The 17,674-nt window shown below is 35.4% G+C and overlaps 1 protein-coding gene across 5 annotated transcripts in view; it reads right to left on the minus strand.

Moving 5' to 3' along the window:
* The window catches only part of MAPK8 (mitogen-activated protein kinase 8), a 91,845-nt gene that overhangs the window by 18,289 nt on the left and 55,882 nt on the right, over positions 1–17,674 (minus strand). For 3 of the 5 annotated variants that reach the window (XM_031460992.2, XM_031460996.2, XM_031460995.2), the window contains exons 2-5: positions 15,921–16,091; positions 12,142–12,271; positions 7,076–7,134; positions 6,852–6,990 (exon numbers count right to left, since the gene is read on the minus strand). In XM_031460992.2, coding sequence (XP_031316852.1) covers positions 6,852–6,990; positions 7,076–7,134; positions 12,142–12,271; positions 15,921–16,042 — 450 coding nt within the window. In that variant the 5' untranslated portion in view covers positions 16,043–16,091. Of the gene's footprint in view, positions 1–6,851; positions 6,991–7,075; positions 7,135–12,141; positions 12,272–15,920; positions 16,092–16,812; positions 17,302–17,674 lie in introns of those variants that run through there. The other 2 variants (XM_064487955.1, XM_031460993.2) reach the window with 2 other exon arrangements.

Raw genomic sequence — 17,674 nt, forward strand, 5'->3', positions numbered from 1 at the left:
CTTTGATACTACTTCAATGTCTACCATGTTGGTTAATGATTAATGGCTCTTCATACTACTGCATTCTAGTCTAGGAATAAGGTTCCAACCTTAAACACTTTTATTCTGAAAAAATTAAGAACAAAACACAATTTTTAAAAAACAAGTATTTTTTGTTAAGAAAAAGAAACTCAAAAAAATGCCTCAAAGAGTGTCATCTGAGATCCATTCTTGCATATCAACATGTATCTCTCTACAGATGCTAGTAGCACTGCTATCCATATTTGTGAAGAACTGAACTTGTGTGAATGTGTGTGGCAGAGGTAGTGGACTAACTCAATATTTCACCTTTGCTCCCACATTTTTCCAGCCCAATTGTGATTAATTCTAGTCAATGAATGTGAGTGGGAACAAGGAACAGAAGGGCCAGTGCATAACATCTTTTTGTTTCTTGCCCTGCTCTGGTGATGAGTAATATTCCAGATAGTGAATTGCTGAGCATCTGTGTAAAGCAGTCTTCACCTCACCAAGACCTGTGCTGGACATGCAGTGTGGGAAAGAGATCTTAGTTGTGTTAAGTCATTGAGAATTCAGTGTTTGTTACCTTGGCCTACTTGTGATACTGTAATTTATAATCAGAAAAATAGATATGGTCTTTGTCCCAATTAGTGGCACAGAGGCCTTAGAACTCTTGGAATTTTCCAAGTGACAAGAGCAATAAAGGTGAAAGGAGTGCATAAGAAGTACCTTTCAACTACACCAGAGTTTATGTTAATGGGGTGTCTTCTGGAAAGTGTGAAAGGATGAGACTGGCTTCCCGGGAACCAACAAAGTAATTAGAGGGTTGGCTCTTTCAGCCCCACCCCACAGACCTCCTGGGAGGGAAAAGGGGCTAGAAATAGAATTCAATCACCAATGGCCCAATATTTAATCAATCAAGCCTATGTAATTGAAGCCTCCATAAAAACCCCAAAGGACTGGTACAGAGAACTTCTGGTAAACAAATGGAGAGAAACACATGGAGGTGGCTGGGAGAGTGATGTACCCAGAGAAGGCTTGGAAGCTCCATGCACCTTCCTACATACTTTGCCTTATGCATCCCTCCATATGGCTATTCCTGAGTTAGGCCCTTTGTAATAAACCAGTAATCTAGTAAGTAGATGTTTTCCTGAGTTCCGTTAGCCACCCTAGCAAATTAACTAAACATGAGGAGGCAGTTGTGGGAACCTCCAAATTACAGACAGTAGACCAGGAGCATTGGTAACAACCTGGGATTGTGACTGGAATCTGAAGTGGGGGCAGCCTTGTGGGACTGAGCCTTTAACCTGCAGCATCTAATGCTATCTCCAGGTAGATAGTGTCAGAATTGAGTAAAATGATAAGATACCCAGCTGGTGTCCAGAGAATCTGAGAACTGTTTGGTGTGCGAAAAACTATCACACATATGGTGTCAGAAGCATTATGGCATTAGTGTGAGAATAAAGGAGACACAGAAGAATGTCTTCCTTTATATTATTCTGACACTGAAATTGATACCAGGAGTGGGGTATTACAATTATAAACGAAGGATCATAGCTTAGCAGCTGAGTAGCAGTTCAAAGGTTGGAAAGGTGATCCAGGTTATAGAATAGCAATACATTCATTACATTCATGACACTGTCATCTACAATAACCAGAAGCTCTAGAACAGGGGTTGGCAAATTAATGCCTGCTTGTTTTTGTGAAGAAAGTTTGATTGCAACACAGTCACACTCACTCATTACCTACTGCCTATGGCTATTTTTGTGTTACTGTCATAAAGTTGAGAAGCTACAACAGAGACTGCAGCTTACCATCAGCAAAACCTAGGATATATACTATCTGGCCTTACCTTTACAGAAAAAGTTTGCTGACCCCTGCTCTAGAAGAAGAGATTGAAAAGCAAAACTTTAATAGTGTGTGTAGGTGGCTACTGGGTGCATATCAAAGAAGTGGCCACTTTACAAGATATATTCAAAGTCCTAAAAGGAAAAACCTGCAACCTAGGATACTCTACCCAGCAAGATTATCATTGAGAATAGAAGGAGAGATATAGAATTTCTTGAACAAACAAAAACTAAGAATACAGCACTACTAAACTAATCCTAAAAGAAATATTGAAAAGTCATCTCCAAATAGAAAAGAAGCAAGAATCCACAAGAAAGAGACAATCACAACTGGAAAGTAAATCACTTAAATAAGCCAGTACACAGATTAAAAAATAAAATAAAAATTAAAACATTTAAAAAGAATTGGCCACTCTACAAGAAGAAATAAAAGGAACAGAGAATCCAGAATTTCAGGGCTTTGCCATTCTGGAGAAGTTAAATGTTACTAGATCTTTTAAAAAAAAAAATGGTGGATTGTTCAGCAAATATCTCCTCTTCCCAACTTATATACTTCTTCACCTTATTGATGGGCCTAGACTAACTTTGGCCAATGGAATGTGAGGGAATGTCGTGTTCACAAAATCTGAAGAGAAGTTTTACATGTGCCTGATTGATTTAGCATGGCTCTTGCCCTTCTTTCACTGTGAGAAAAGGATGCGCCTCAGGAAGGCACTCCTTCAGCCTGGATGCTGAAACCTGAACATGAATCAAACCCTGAAACTGACTCTGTGACCTGCAGCAGTGCCACACAGCCAAACTGCAGACCCCTAAGCAAGCAATAAATGTTTTAAGTCACTGATATCTTGGATTTGTTTTTAATGCATTATTTTCACACGGCAATTCTGAAAGCCTTTGAGGTAAAAAGACCTGTAAACTCTTTAAGCTGATGAAAATATTTCAGACTTGCCAACAGAGGCTTAAAAAACCATAAAGGTAGACATGGAGTCCAAGAATCTATAGAGGCAGTGAGCTAACAGATGTGCTCTGAAAAGAACTGTAATGAAAAAGATAAGAAGCCTCCTAAGTTTCTAAGAGAGTTGTACTATTAAAAAAAAAATTCTAGCCTTAAAACAATGGTTCTTAAACCAGGGCAGTTTTGTTCCCAGAGGATATCTGGTAATGTCTAAAGAAATGTTTGGTTGTCATAATTGGGGAGTACTACTGGCTTCTAGTGGGTAGAGGCCAGGAATGCTGCCAAACATTCTATAATGTATAGGAAAGCGCCTCAAAAGAAAGAATTATTCATCCGAAATGTCAGTAGTGTCCAGGTTAAGGACTGCCTTAAATGACACTAGGGCCCCCAATCTTTTACAGATAGGAAGCTGAAAAAGCTGTGCAGCCCTCAATGAGAACACATTTCCAATACTCACTTGATACATATTCAAGAAGGCTGGTAGAAAAGACTCTCCACAGGGTGGAGAAGGTATCACAGAGAAAAGAGAGTATTCCTTGCAGAGATAAGATTCAGGGCCTAATCACATAGGCCAATATCACATATGAACACAGATGCAAAAAATCTGCAACAAAATAGGAGCAAAACAATTCCAACAGCATATCAAATTACACACTATGACCTAGCAGGACTCACCCCAGGAATGCAAGGGAGGCTCAATACACAAAAATTAACCAATGTAATGTACTACATTAACTGAACCAAGGAAAAACAAATATATGATCATCTCAACTGATGCAGAAATGCATCTGACAAATCCAACACCTTTTCAAGATAAAAACTCTTAAACCAGGTATAGAACGTATGTGGTGAAAAATTAATCCTATGTAAAGAGAGGTATGGTATTTGCCCTCAGCTACAGCTGATCTCTAAGCCAGTGGAATGTCCTGACTGACAGCAGTGACTTTATTTGCCAGGGGGTTTTTGTCACAGGACAGTCTAACAATGTGATTTATGACTGGGGCTTTAGGACACATGTTAGTTCCAACTTCTGGAGAAATAGGAGACTAAAGGTATTAGCGTGAACCTTAGGGAGGGTTGGAGACTAAGGGAGGCAGCACGTGATTGAGCAGCAAGGAAAAATCTGGAGTGAGCTTTCCTTGTTGGCAATACTCTGCATGCATTTTCATACTTTGTGGCTGGGAGAAAAAGGATTAATGACTGAAATCTCCATGATGTCTCCCACATTCTGCCCTAAGCACCTCCTTCTTCAGTTGGTTTTAATTTGTATCCTTCTGCTTAAAAAAACTTTTAAGTGTAGTGCTTTTTGGAGTTCTGTGAATCATTCTAGTGATCACTGAATCTGAGAGTGGTTGTGGGGACCCCAAATTTGCAGCCAGCTAGTCTGAAGTGAGGGTAGTCTTGTGGGGTTTGTGCCCTCTAACTGTACAATGTGATTAACTCCAATGCAAAAGGGAACTTACTCAAACAGATAAAGAGCATTTAAAATGAAACCCCATAGGTAATATCATACTTAATGGTGAAAACTGAAAGCCCTTCCCTTAAGATTAAGAATAAAACAAAGATGCTCACCTTTGCCACTTTTATTCAACATTTTACTTCAAGTTCTAGCCAGAAAAACTAGGCAAAAAACAAACAAACAAAAAAACCCCCAAAAAACCAAAGCAACAACAACAAAAGGCACCCAAATTGGAAAGGAAGAAATAAAACTATTGTGCAGATGATGTAATCATATATAGAGAAAACTGTAGGGAAAAAAAAAAACAAAAAAACAACCCTAATAGGATAAACTGAGCAGAGGTGCAGGATATGAGATCAACACACAAAAATCTGTTCTGTTTCTATATAACAGAAACGAACAATCTGAAAAGGAAATTAAGAAAACAATTCCACTTATAATACCTTCCAAAAGAACAAAATACCTAGGAGAAGATTTTAACTAAGGAGGTGAAAAGACGTACACACTAAACACTACAAAACATTGCTGAAAGAAACTAAAGATCTGTTGTAGACTGCACTGTGTACCCCTACCCCACACCCCAGAGCAAATGTTGAAGCCCCAACCCCCTAATGTGACTGTATTTGGGAACAGGGTCCTTATGGAGATAATTAAGGTTAAATGAGGTCATAAGGGTGGGGCTCCAATACAAAAGAACTGGTGCCCTTACAAAAAGAGAGACACCAGAACTCACTCTCTCCCTGCATGCACAGAGGAAAGGGCATGTGAGGACACAGCAAGAAGGCAGCTATCTCCAATCCAGGAAGAGAGGTCTTCTCAGCAGAAACTGAATTTACAGGCACCTTGATCCTGGACCTCTAACCTCCAAAACTGTGAGAAAATAAATTTATGTTGTTTAAGACACCCAGTCTGTGGTATTTTGTTATGACACCCAAACAGACTCATACAACCTATGTAAATGGAGAGACATCCTGTGTTCATTAGTTGGGATACTAAATATAGTTAACATGGCAAAACTACCCAAGCAATCTACAGAGTCAACAAAATTCTTATTAAAAATTCCAGTGGCCTTTTCTTCAGAAATGGAAAAGCTAATACTCAAACTCATATGGAATCACAAAGGGCTCTGAGTAGTCAAAATGATATTGAGAAAGACTAAAGTGGTGGACTCACATTTCCCCATTTCAAAATTTACTACAAAGCTATAGTAATCAAAATAATGTGGTACTGATATAAGCATGGACACAAAGGCCAATGGAATAGGGAACTAAGAGTCTAGAGGTAAAACCACATGTCTATGGCCAACTGAATTTCAACAGGGGTGCCAAGAGCATTCAATTAGAAAACAACTGTCTCTTTAATAAATGGTGCTGGGACAACTGGATTTCTATAAACAAAAGAATGAAGTTGGCACCTTATCTCACACCATACACAAAAATTAATTCAAAGTGGGTCAAAGACCTACACTTAAAACTATAAACCTCTTAGAAGAAAAACTAAGGATAAATCTTAATGACCTTGGATTTGACAATGGATTCTTACATATGACATTAAAAGCACATGCAATCAAAGAAAAAATAAACTGATTTTCATAAAAATTAAAAGCATTTTTGCATCAAAAGAGATCAAGAAACTGAAAAAACAACATATAAAATAGGAGAAAACATTTACAAATTACATATCTGATTAAGATCTAGTTATCCAGAATATACAAAGAACTCAACAACAAAAAGACAAACAACAAATTAAAAAATGGGGCCAAGGGCTTGAATAGACATTTTCCCCAAGAAGATATATAAATGGCCAACAAACATGAAAAGATACTTAATGTTATTAGAGAAATGCAAGTCAAAAAACCACAAGATACTACTTCATATTCAACTAGGATGGCTAGAATGAAAAAAGACAGTAAGTATTAGCAAAGATTTGAGGAAATTGGAACTTTTTGTGCATTGTTGGTAGGAATGTAAAATGGTGTAGACATTGTAGAAGACAATTTGGTGGTTCCTCAGAAAGTTAAATACGAGCCAGCAATTCCATTCCTAGGTAGATACTCAAAAGAACTGAAAGTAGGAATTTAAACAAATGTTCATAACAGCACTATCCACAAAAGCTAAAAGGTGGAAATAACCCAAATGTCCATAAATGGATGAATGGATAAAGAAAATGTGGCAAATACATACAAAAGAGTATTAATCAGTCATAAAAAGCAATGAACTATTAATACATGCTTCAGCATGGATAAACTTGAAAACACTATGCTCTTAAAGAAATCAGACAGAAAAGGTCATATATTATATGATTCCACTTATATTGAAATAACCAGGAGAGGCAAATCCATGGACACAGAAAGCAGACTGGTATGATGCCAGGGGCTGGGGTGAGAGGGATACGAGGAGTGACTGCTCGATGGGTAGGAGGTTTTCTTTTGGGGCAATAAATATATTTTGAAATTTGCTATTAGTGGTGGTTGCACAATGTTGTGAATACACTAAATATCATTGAATTGAACACTTTAAGATGAATAATTTTACATTTACATGAATTTCACTTCAATGATCAAAAAGAGAATATGATAATTTTTTCTACTAACCCGATGAATAATTCCAGCAGAGTGAAGGTGCTTGATTCCACACAGCATCTGGTAAAGAAGGTAGGACATTCTTTCATGATCTAGTTCCATTTGAATCACTTGACAAAGATTTGCATCCATGAGCTCCATGACTATGTAACTTCATGGGAAAAAAGAGGACAGCTGAAGTACACAGTAACAATCAGAGAGTAATATACTAACAAAATTTTAACTGTCACACTTACACATCTTGAAATTCTTCTAGGGACTTCTGTGGTGTAAAAACATTCAACAGGCCAATTATCTGTGGTAAAAGCAGAGAAATTAAAAAATCAGAAATTGCTTAATAATTTTTTTAGAGGAGCTGCAAATACATAGATTAAGAAAAAAAAGCTACCCTCAGTGTAAAAATTTTCTAGTCTTATGTTCTAAGCTCAAGCAATCTTTTTTATTTTATATATTACAACTTTATGGCCAGGGGTTGGGGGCAGGGAGGGAAGCAGAGCACAGAGGATCTTTAGGGCAGTGAAAGTACTCTGAATGATACTATAATGGTAGAAATATGTCACTATACATTTGTCTAAACCCAAGAATGTAAAACCTCAAGAGTGAAACCTAATGTAAATTATGGATTTTGGTGACATGGACGTGTTAATGTAGGTTCCCTGACTATAACAAATGTACCACTCTGTTGGAGATGTCAGTAATGAAGAAGCTATACATGTATGGGGGCAGAGGGTACATGGGATATCCTCTCAGTTCTGCTGTGAACCTAAAACTGCTTTTTAAAAAATAGTCTTAAAACACACACAGGCGCACACACACACACACACACACACACACACACAAACTATATCAACAGAAGAGCCTCACAAAATCTATTCCATTTATGAACACTCAATTATCAAGGACCTACATTATATAATCCTCTATAATTTGTAAGCAAATCTGAAATACCTTCTGCCAGCTCTTATCCAACTCAGTATTTCTAAATAATCTCAGCCCTTTCGCCTGCTGGTTTTTCATTAATACTGCACTTCCCCAGTTTTCCTCATTTCCAGTCTATTCCACTAGTTCATCCACAGGCATGTGCTCTTTCCTACTATTCTGTCTTAATCCTCCTCCTTTCTCTATCTGTATCCTGTTCCTGGGTGATACTATGTATGTTTTTTTCTCCAAACATCTCTACGTGGGTAACTTGTAAGTAGGCATTAAAAGTCCTTTTTTAGCTTATGAGTCTTAGATTTTCCTTGATACTTCACATGATCTCTCACAAAATAATATAAAATTGAACTCATTATCATTCCTACCCAAATCCCTTACTTTTCCAGAGTGCCTTTTCTTTTACAATAGAAGGTTCAAAGTCTTTTTTGACATTTTTTCAATATTTGCACCGTAATAAATATTTAAAAGGATGTTGCCCACTTTACTGGCAGTTTGTATTTCAGCCTCTTCTTTTCACTCCCTGTGCTACTATACACGTTGAGGATTCTAACATTTCATCTAGGCTGTTCACGCTATAATAACTTCTAACACTTAGTTCCCTAACAACGATTTTCTGCAAATCCAGCTACCATTTTACTGCCTATAATATACGGTAATGAAAAGACCTGATAGTATTACTCACCTTCTCAAAAACTTGATTCTAATAGCAACAAAAATTACAACCCCCTCTTGCAGTACATTCAAAGCCCTCCACGACAGGACAGCAACCCACTTCATCTCCTGCTGAGCCCTCTACTAAACTTGATACTTTATCCATACTAAATCAGTTTAAAGAATATCGTTAAAAAAAAAAAAAAACCACAAAGGCCTTTAAACATACTATTCCCTATGTTTGTTATTTACCTACTAAACCCTAACTACTAAACCTTCAAGACAGGCCTCTTTGGAGAGTCTGACAACCCCCTAGTCCTCGACAGAGCTGAATATTCTACTTTGTCCCCACAATATCTTATGTGTTATTATGGCATTTAACACACTATAGCATAGTTTCACTTTCACAACAGCCTCATCCCAACCACACCAAAACCCTTGTTAGAAAGAATTGTGTCTTATTCCCCTTTACAATTCCAGCATATAGGAAAATATCTGACACACATTTCTGAAATGTCTTTTGACAATTATACTTAGAAATGGGAATGCTTTTCTAGGTATACACTTCATGTGGGCAGAATCTAGGTTACTGATTTAAGCATAAAGCTTTGCTTTAGAGGCATTCAGGTATTTGTTCAGTGAATAAATTCGGAAAAATAATTTTCAGATCAGAGAGGTTTTAAACAAATTTGTTTAAGACAGAGGAAGTGATAATAAATATTTAGTTGCTTGAAATGAATTCCTGTCTTCTAACCAGATGAACTGAATACATATACCTGGACACTTGGAGAAATACTAAAACCGTTCTCATTAACATCTGGGAAATCCCAGAGTAGAAGAGAGGTGTTAAAGATGAAAGCCATTTAGACACAGAAAGGAGATGAGTGGTTGCTTAGAGCTGAGGGGGATGGGAGATGGGGGAATGAGAGCTAAAGGAATGGGGCTTCCTTTGAGGTGATGGAAATGTTCTAGAACTGACTGTGGTGACAGTCACACATATCAGTGAATATACTAAAAACCACTGAACTCTACACATTAAACAGGTTAGTTGTATGGTATGTGAATTGTATCTCAATAAAGCTGTTATTAAAAAAGATTAAAATGGACAGCTTCAGCAATTACATTAATTATGTAATCAAGAAAATTACATCAATCATAGACTTACATCAACAAAAGTCAAGGACTGATTAAGTGGGTGGTATATGACTACTTTGAAAGAAGTAAAAATTACTAGAAACATGTAAAATTTTATTTGTTTATTACTTCTGTGAATAAAAATAACAACAAAACAATAACAACAAAGAATAGCAGCAGTAGATCAGGGAAATGCAACCAGATATAATAAAGATTTCAAAAAGGCATTTTTGAAAACGTCACTAGTAACAATATCCTTGTGAACAGGTTGAGGAATTGGGGAGATCTGGGCAACTGTTATAGTGAGACATGTACTTTTTTGCGGTATACCCAAAAGTTGCTAATGAATTAATCCAACTATTATGCAGGCATCCTGAGCAAAACTAAGTGAAGCGAACAAGTGAAAAATCAGAACAAAGAAGAAGAAAGCGATCCCCAACAGTCCAGTAAGAGGAGCCAAAATTCACATGTGAAACTGAATAGGAAGATACAGAAAGTACTAATACTTATTATCTAAAACAAAACAAAACAAACAAAATGAATGGGAAAGACCTGTTAGTAGGTCTGTGACAAAGAATAACTTGCTGAGATAATGTGAGTCAGATGATGACCTGATTTCCAAACAGGATTACAATGTCCACACTTAAGAAGAGATGATATGCCTCAGTCCCTCTCAGAGGATTCAGTCAGACACGCAGTACTGTGTACTAGGTGACAGAGTCAAGTGCATTCAGAAATAAGTGACCAAGTTGAAAAGGAAATTCAAAACCGTCTATGAAAAGAGTGGAAAATGTACAATATGAATGTACTTAGTACCCCTGAACTGTACACTTAAAAATGGTAGACAGTAAGTTTTATCTTATGTGTATTTTACCAGAATTTTTAAAAAAAGAGAGAATAGGAAAAACCAGAGATGTTTAGACCAACGAAGAGATGATTTGAGCAAAACATGAAATTGTTTAACAGCCAAGACATTACAGAAACATCCATCCATGAGGGAGTGGAAAAATCCCATTACCATTCTTCTTTTCCCTATCTCTAGTTCCACATTCATTCACTGAACAATTCACTGAATAAGTATGCTCTGAGCACCTATTCTGTGCCAGCACTCTTCTAGGTGCCAAGGGTATTGCCTAGATGAATTTGCGACACCCACACTAGAGGGTTAATCATGTGAAACAAGCTTTCCATGCCCTCTATTTAGGCGACAGAATCATCTTTCTTTGAAGTCACTTGCCCAAGCTCAGGAGGAGGGTGTCACTGGCCATCACCCTAGTATAAAACCAAGGGAATGCCACCATTATCGCCACAAAACAAGGCACAAGCACTTCTATTCCAGAGCAGGAGCCACCAGCAAAACCCTGACAAGCAACATGCCTGGTTCCCATGCAGAACAAGAATGGCTGACACACCTTCTTTCCCCATCACTGATTGAGCAATCTTCTCTCTCCTTAAATCTCAGCACTTTTTTCCATTTGCCATAATTTGACAATTAACTTTTACTGCTTTATTACATTTGATGTTTAACTCTTTCTGTATTTATTCTGTCTTCAAAGTAATACTGTAATCTCCCCAAATGAGTAGTCTAATCCTTAACTTCCATGAATGCTTCCCCTTAGGGGCCAACCTAACAACTGCAATACATGGAGGCTTGCACATAACTAGCTCTCAAAATGTGGTAAATTGTGTTATATGCAATCAGAAAGTACAGAGCTCTTCATATCTTATAAACTCCCTTGGACAAACACCACAAAACGTCTCCAATCAGATGCTTTTGGTTTAGTACTTCATAAAACTGTCCCTTTCAGAATTCACTCCTAGTTTGTTTCCTCTTGACTTGGAAAAATCATCCATTAAAATAATCATAAAAGTAAAAGTATGCTTAATTTAAGTTTAAAAAAGTGTAAATGGGATGAAAGTCATATGTTGAAGTCTTTAGAATCATTAGAAAATAGTATTAGGAACGTTTTACTAATTTCACTTAAATATTTTTTTAAAGTTTCTGCTAAACTGCTTTATCCAATAGTATTAAATAAAAGTTCCAATGTCGAAGAATAAGGGGAAGGGGGAGGGAGGGTTTAGCTCAAGCACTAGAGCACGTGCTTAGCATGCACGAGATCATGGGTCAATCCCCAGTATCTCCTCTAAAAATAAACAGATAAACCTAATTGCCTCCCTGCTAAAAAAATAAAATAAAATAGAAGTTAAAAAAAAAAGAATGGGAACAATTTCATCTCTGTGCTAAGGCTTCAGTTTTTGGAAATGTCAGCTTAATAGAAAACAAAAAGCAGAAGATGAGATCAAGCCTAAATAAAGTTCTAAAACACCTCCCTCTTTAAAGATCCTTTTGCAAATTAAACGTCAGAAATTTATACAATCTAAATTTCAGAAGCCATTTTTCTTCTGACATAATTTAATAAAGTTGAGAAAAATTTCACAATGTAGATATCCCTTTAAGCAATGTTTCAATCCAAAGGAACAATTTAAAGTACCTATTTTAAAAGTTTTTTGATATCAATGTATTCATGAACAAATCTTGATTTCATTTATACTTAAGAAATTTTCTACAGTGTTCACTTACATTTTTGTGATTTACACATTTCATAAGAACTAGCTCTCTGTAAGCACGCTTAGCATGAGTTTGATTCTGAAATGGCCGGCTTAGCTTCTTGATTGCAACGTTTCTTTCAAGAATGGCATCATACGCTGCACTGTAATAAGAAATTCAAACAACAACAAAAAACGTATAAAAATCTGCAAAACTGAATTTATGAAACATTCATGTAGATTCCTCACTTTCTCCAAAGATAAATGCAAATGAATCAATTTCCAGACTTTGATGCTCAACATGTTTTTTCTAGACCTATTACAGCATATTCCAGCAAAGGACAGCATTGTTACCTGTTTCTTAATATTAAAAGTAAAAAATGACCGTGAAGAAAGAGACTGTTTACTGGGTGTCGTCCAAGACCACCTAGCATACAATGGGCACTCAATGCACAAATGTTTAATAAGTATTCAGGTACAACAGATAGCTTAAAGCCTAAATGAATCCTTTTCCTGAAATCTACACCAAGGAAAGACAGGATAAAGAATACATGTGGTCATAAGTTCTACTCAAAATACTTGCTGAAGAACTCTACATTAAGTACCTCACCTTCTCCTCTTTAGACACAACAAAATGAATATAGAAAGAGGAAGGCACATATAGAGGCATCTATATGAAAGATTATTGTTTTAAAAAGTAAACACTTAAAATTTGCTTTGGAGGAGAAATTAAAAATCAAGGTATTTATAAACATAAATGCTAGATTTCAGGACATTAGAAGTGGCTTCATAACTATTAATGAAACACCTATAATTCTGTGAAATATAACACTATACTCATTACCCTTCACATCTTCCTTTACTGTATGACACTGACTAAATGGCACTTCGCAAATGACAGGTGAGAGAAAGTAAAGCACAAGTAAGGTAAAGTGTCTTAAAATTATACACTATTATGATTGAAAGAGACTAAAAATCATTTGGATTAATCACTTCCTGTTATAGGGCCAAAGAGGTTAAGTAATTTCCCCAAGGTTAGCCAGAAAATCAAAAGCAAAGCTGAATGAATAAATGGACACATGTACATATTCTATATACAGCATAAATAACCATTGCCTGTCTGCATATATATATACATACTCATACCAAAACATACATAAATATTATAATCTTTACTTAGAAAATGCTGTTATTTATAGATAGGTCCGTCCCAAATGAAAAATAAATATTAGGGGTCAGGCAGAATTAGAAGTTTTGACTCAGAAAAAGTATGTTTTATTTTTAAACACTGAATTCACTCCTATTAATTTTTTATCTGCTAAATCAAAGTAATATTTCAAACTCTAAAAGTTCTAAAGTTCAAAAGTATCTAAAAGTTCAAAAGCACTATTTTGTACCCAAGGTAATTAGATTTCTAACTATTAATTCCTAAGTGTGCACAAATTAGAAATACCTGGGGACTCAGAGGCCCCAATCCAGACCCAATGAATCTTACTATCTATAATTGGGGCCAAAATAATGCCTTTTTAAAAAAATTTAAGTTCTTCAGTTGATTCTGATAGTAACCCAACAGTGACGTTTAAAATATTTTTTAATGTTTCTCTATTTCATAGTAATCTTTTATGAAGGAATAAGCAAAAATTTGAAGGCATTTATTCCTTAGGACAGAGGCTGGTTACCTTCCAAAGCAATTAAAAAAAAATTCTGGTACACAAATTTCAAAAAGCACTTACCTGAGGATAAGGGAAAGCACAGAAACCTAATAGATTTTTAAATCCTATTAAATATTTTATAAATATATTCCTCACAACAACACTGTAAATTAGATACGAAAACAGGCTTTAGAAGAGCTAATTTGTCATGAGTCACAAAGTTAATCATAGAGCTAGAATATGAACCAAGAGTGAGCTATCAAAAGCCTTTCCACATTGACATTACATTATTTTCTTTAAATTTAATTTGTGGTTGGTTAAATGTGATCAGTTAAAATGACCACCAGCCAGCCAATAATGCATTTTTTTGGTATTCTTTTTTATTGCTGTATAGTCAGTTTACAACACTGTGTCAATTTCTGGTGTACAGCATCATGTTTTAGTTATATATATCATACATATATTCATTTTCATATTCTTTTTCATTGTAGGTTACTACAAGATATTGAATATAACTCCCCATGCTATACAGTATAAACTTGTTGTTCATCTATTTTATATACAGTAGTTAGTATTTGCAAATCTTGAACTCCCAGTTTACCCCTTCCCATCCCCTTTACCCCCAGATAACCATAATTTTGTTCTCTATGTCTATGAGTCTGTTTCTGTTTTGTAAATAAGTTCATTTATCTTTTTTTTTTTACAATTCCACATATAAGAAATATCACATGGTATTTTTCTTTCTCGTTCTGGCTTACTTCACTTAGAATGACGATCTCTAGATCCATACATGTTGCTGCAAATGGCATTATTTTATTCTTTTTTATCAGTCAGCCAGTAATACTTTATAAAATAACCCAGCTTCTGTAATTTGTTATAGTATAAATTATTTTAAGAATACATAAAAGAATAAAAATAGAATACATAAAAGAAAAAAAAGTTCCCATTACACAAATTTGCTTGATTCTAATATTTTATCATATTTGCTCTGAATTTTTAAAAAAATAAATATATTATTTTAGGTTTTAAAGTCCCCTTCTTTCTCTTTATTCTCAGAAGTAAGTACTATCTTGAGTTTGGTGTTTATGAATGTTTTTACACTTTTCTACATGTATATGCATACATAAATACATGGCATTGTTTTCCATATTCTAAACAATATATGTGGTATAATCATGTGTGTATATTATACATCTTGCTTTTACACTCAGAATTACACTTCTGATTATCCTTGTTGCTATATATAACTCGTTAATTTTAAATATTGTATAGTATTTTGCTGTATAACTATTTTTTACTCTCTTACTAATGGATTTGATGCTGTTACCAATTTTTTGCTATTATAAATTGTATAGCAAAAAACAGCCCTTTGCAGGTCTCTTTCTACATATGTGCAGAAGTTGTATGCAAGAGTTTTTCTAGAAACTGGGAGAACTGCAGGGATATAAACACTTACGATTTTTTAATGGATCCCAAAACAAATCTGGTTCAAAAAGAGGTAATAAAAATATAATTATGCTTGAGTGAGGCTTAGAATTCCCTAAAACACTAGCTTATTATGCTAACTTAGTGATCTAAAATCATTAACAGAACTGTCCCAAAGAGCATTTTGATTTTCAGTTTATAAGGAATTATGCTGATCCATAAAGCCTAGGCCTTTTGCAGAAATTAGCTTGTAAATCAATTTTAAAGATACATAGGAGTTTTGAAACAAATATAGAGATACTAGCTGACTTCATTCCCCAGCGTAAAGTAAGATTTATGAAATTCCAGAATTTTGTTGCAGTGTAAAAGTGATGATTAAGGGAAGCTTCTTATTAAACAATTAGCTATGGGAAGAGATGTAGACATGGAATTACCAAGCATGCCACTTACTCTTTTCTGATAGGTATTTGTCTTTATATGCTTACGATCAAGTATTTAATCATAATTTATACTTATCGATGACAGTGCTGATTTTAAAAGTTATGTTTTATGAATAATGAAAAGGTCATCAATCTCAGAACAAAACAACTTACCATGCTATGGCTTTAATTTAAATTTTATAGGTTTGATTAAATTTTTTGAAGCAAGCTAGATATTTACCAAGGAATCTACACTGTGAGAGTAGAAAACAGAGCAGTTAATGATTCTTTGCCTATTTTTAGAAACAAAAACTTACCACACTATTCCTTGAGCTCCTGAGCCTATAGGTTTTAAATTCTGATACCGTTTCAGGACTGTGAACGTAGAATCTCCAATCTCTACACTATAAAAATTGCTGTCACGCTTGCTTCTACTCATGGTGGCATGCAATTAATTTAATGGCTTCATCCAAAAATTCACTGAGAAGCTGCAAAATATAACAAAATGTGACATTAACAAAATGAATTTGTTTAATCTTAACATTCAAGTCACCACTCTGTTCACAGATTGCTAGATCATGTTTAAAAAAAGCTGCTTCATTAGAAAACACAATTAGAAAGAAAAAAAATCACAGAGCCTGGTTAGCGCACCTGTTATACTTAAGGAAACAACTGGTGGTTTATAAAAGAAAAGAAAAAAGCAAATAATTATAACTAAACTTGTTTTAAGGTTACTTCCACAGTTTAAAACTTTAAACCAGTCCTTTTCATATGTTTATTATAGAGTACTGAAATCTTAATTTTTGTAAGTGATAGGCTAGTGAGCTGGTTATCACGTTATCACCCCTACCTAACAAACTAACAAACACAGAGCCGCACAGTCTGTCATTATAACATAGCCCCTGACCCACAACAGCAACTTCTGGGTGCAATGCATATGCTGAAAGATATGAGAATCAGGGTAGCAAACAAAAGATATAAAGATACAAGATAAAGTTATTGAAAAAATAAAATGTAAGAATGAGAGAAGCATTTAGTATATTAGGATATCAAAACAATACTGTTCTGAACTGTTTGGGGCATTATAACCATGACCTAAGTCCTGACCACAGTTTTTTTTTTTTTACCATTTGTATGATTATAAGTCAAGGGAGTCTTTTTCTACCCATCTGAATATTGGTTAGTGACAAATCTACTATCCATCCTTACTAGACAAAAGTGGCCTATTCCAAAATGCATGCAAGACAGCTCCGGCTACTCTCCACATCCTGCAATAAACAGAGAAACCAGTTAGGTCTAAAGAACTACTGCTTTTGTGTGTGTGTGGTTGTAAGACAAGGCTGACAACAACAACAACAAACCCAAATCCTGGTAAGACTTACAATGCAGAGATTTAATCCAACAAATATTAAGTGCTTACCATGTGCCAGGCACTGTGCTATGCCCAGGGGCCAGACTATGTAGAGGCCCATAAACTGGATTCTAACAGTGGAATTCTTAGGCTAGGATAGATGTCACTGGAAAGTACAGAACAAGAGAGTGCCTTGACTAGATACCTAGCTGCTAGCTGGGCATACTGCAAGAGGGGGAACAAGAGTTGGAAGAAGAAAACTAGTGAGCTATTGAACTGCATTTCCAAATGAAATAAAAGTAAAATTAGTAAGAAGTCCTAGGTATGTAAAGTTAAAAGTAAACAAAAACTAAACCAAAAAGTTCAAACAATGTAGGTTTTAAAAGAGAAGATAAATAAATTGGAAGTAACTGAAGAGGTAGAGAAAAGATTTGGATAAATTAAAGACCCAGAGAAACAGTTTCAGAATCAATAACTAAACTAGTCATGTAATTAACTCCAGAGAGGACTGAGTAAGTCTCATTAACTCTGCCTAAGTTGACAGACCGTATGCTTTAAAAAAAAAAAAAAGTGTAGTAATGATGTAAACACTCAGCTATGCTCATAGGATGATCAAATACAGGTACTGTCAACCAGACCAATTTCCCACCTTAACTTGGATTCCCTCTTGCCTACCAGCGTAGGAAAAAGGGAAGAAGAGAAGTGGGGTCAGGAAGACAG

Source organism: Camelus dromedarius, chromosome 8, assembly GCF_036321535.1.
Source record: "Camelus dromedarius isolate mCamDro1 chromosome 8, mCamDro1.pat, whole genome shotgun sequence".
Taxonomy (NCBI): Eukaryota; Metazoa; Chordata; class Mammalia; order Artiodactyla; family Camelidae; genus Camelus; species Camelus dromedarius.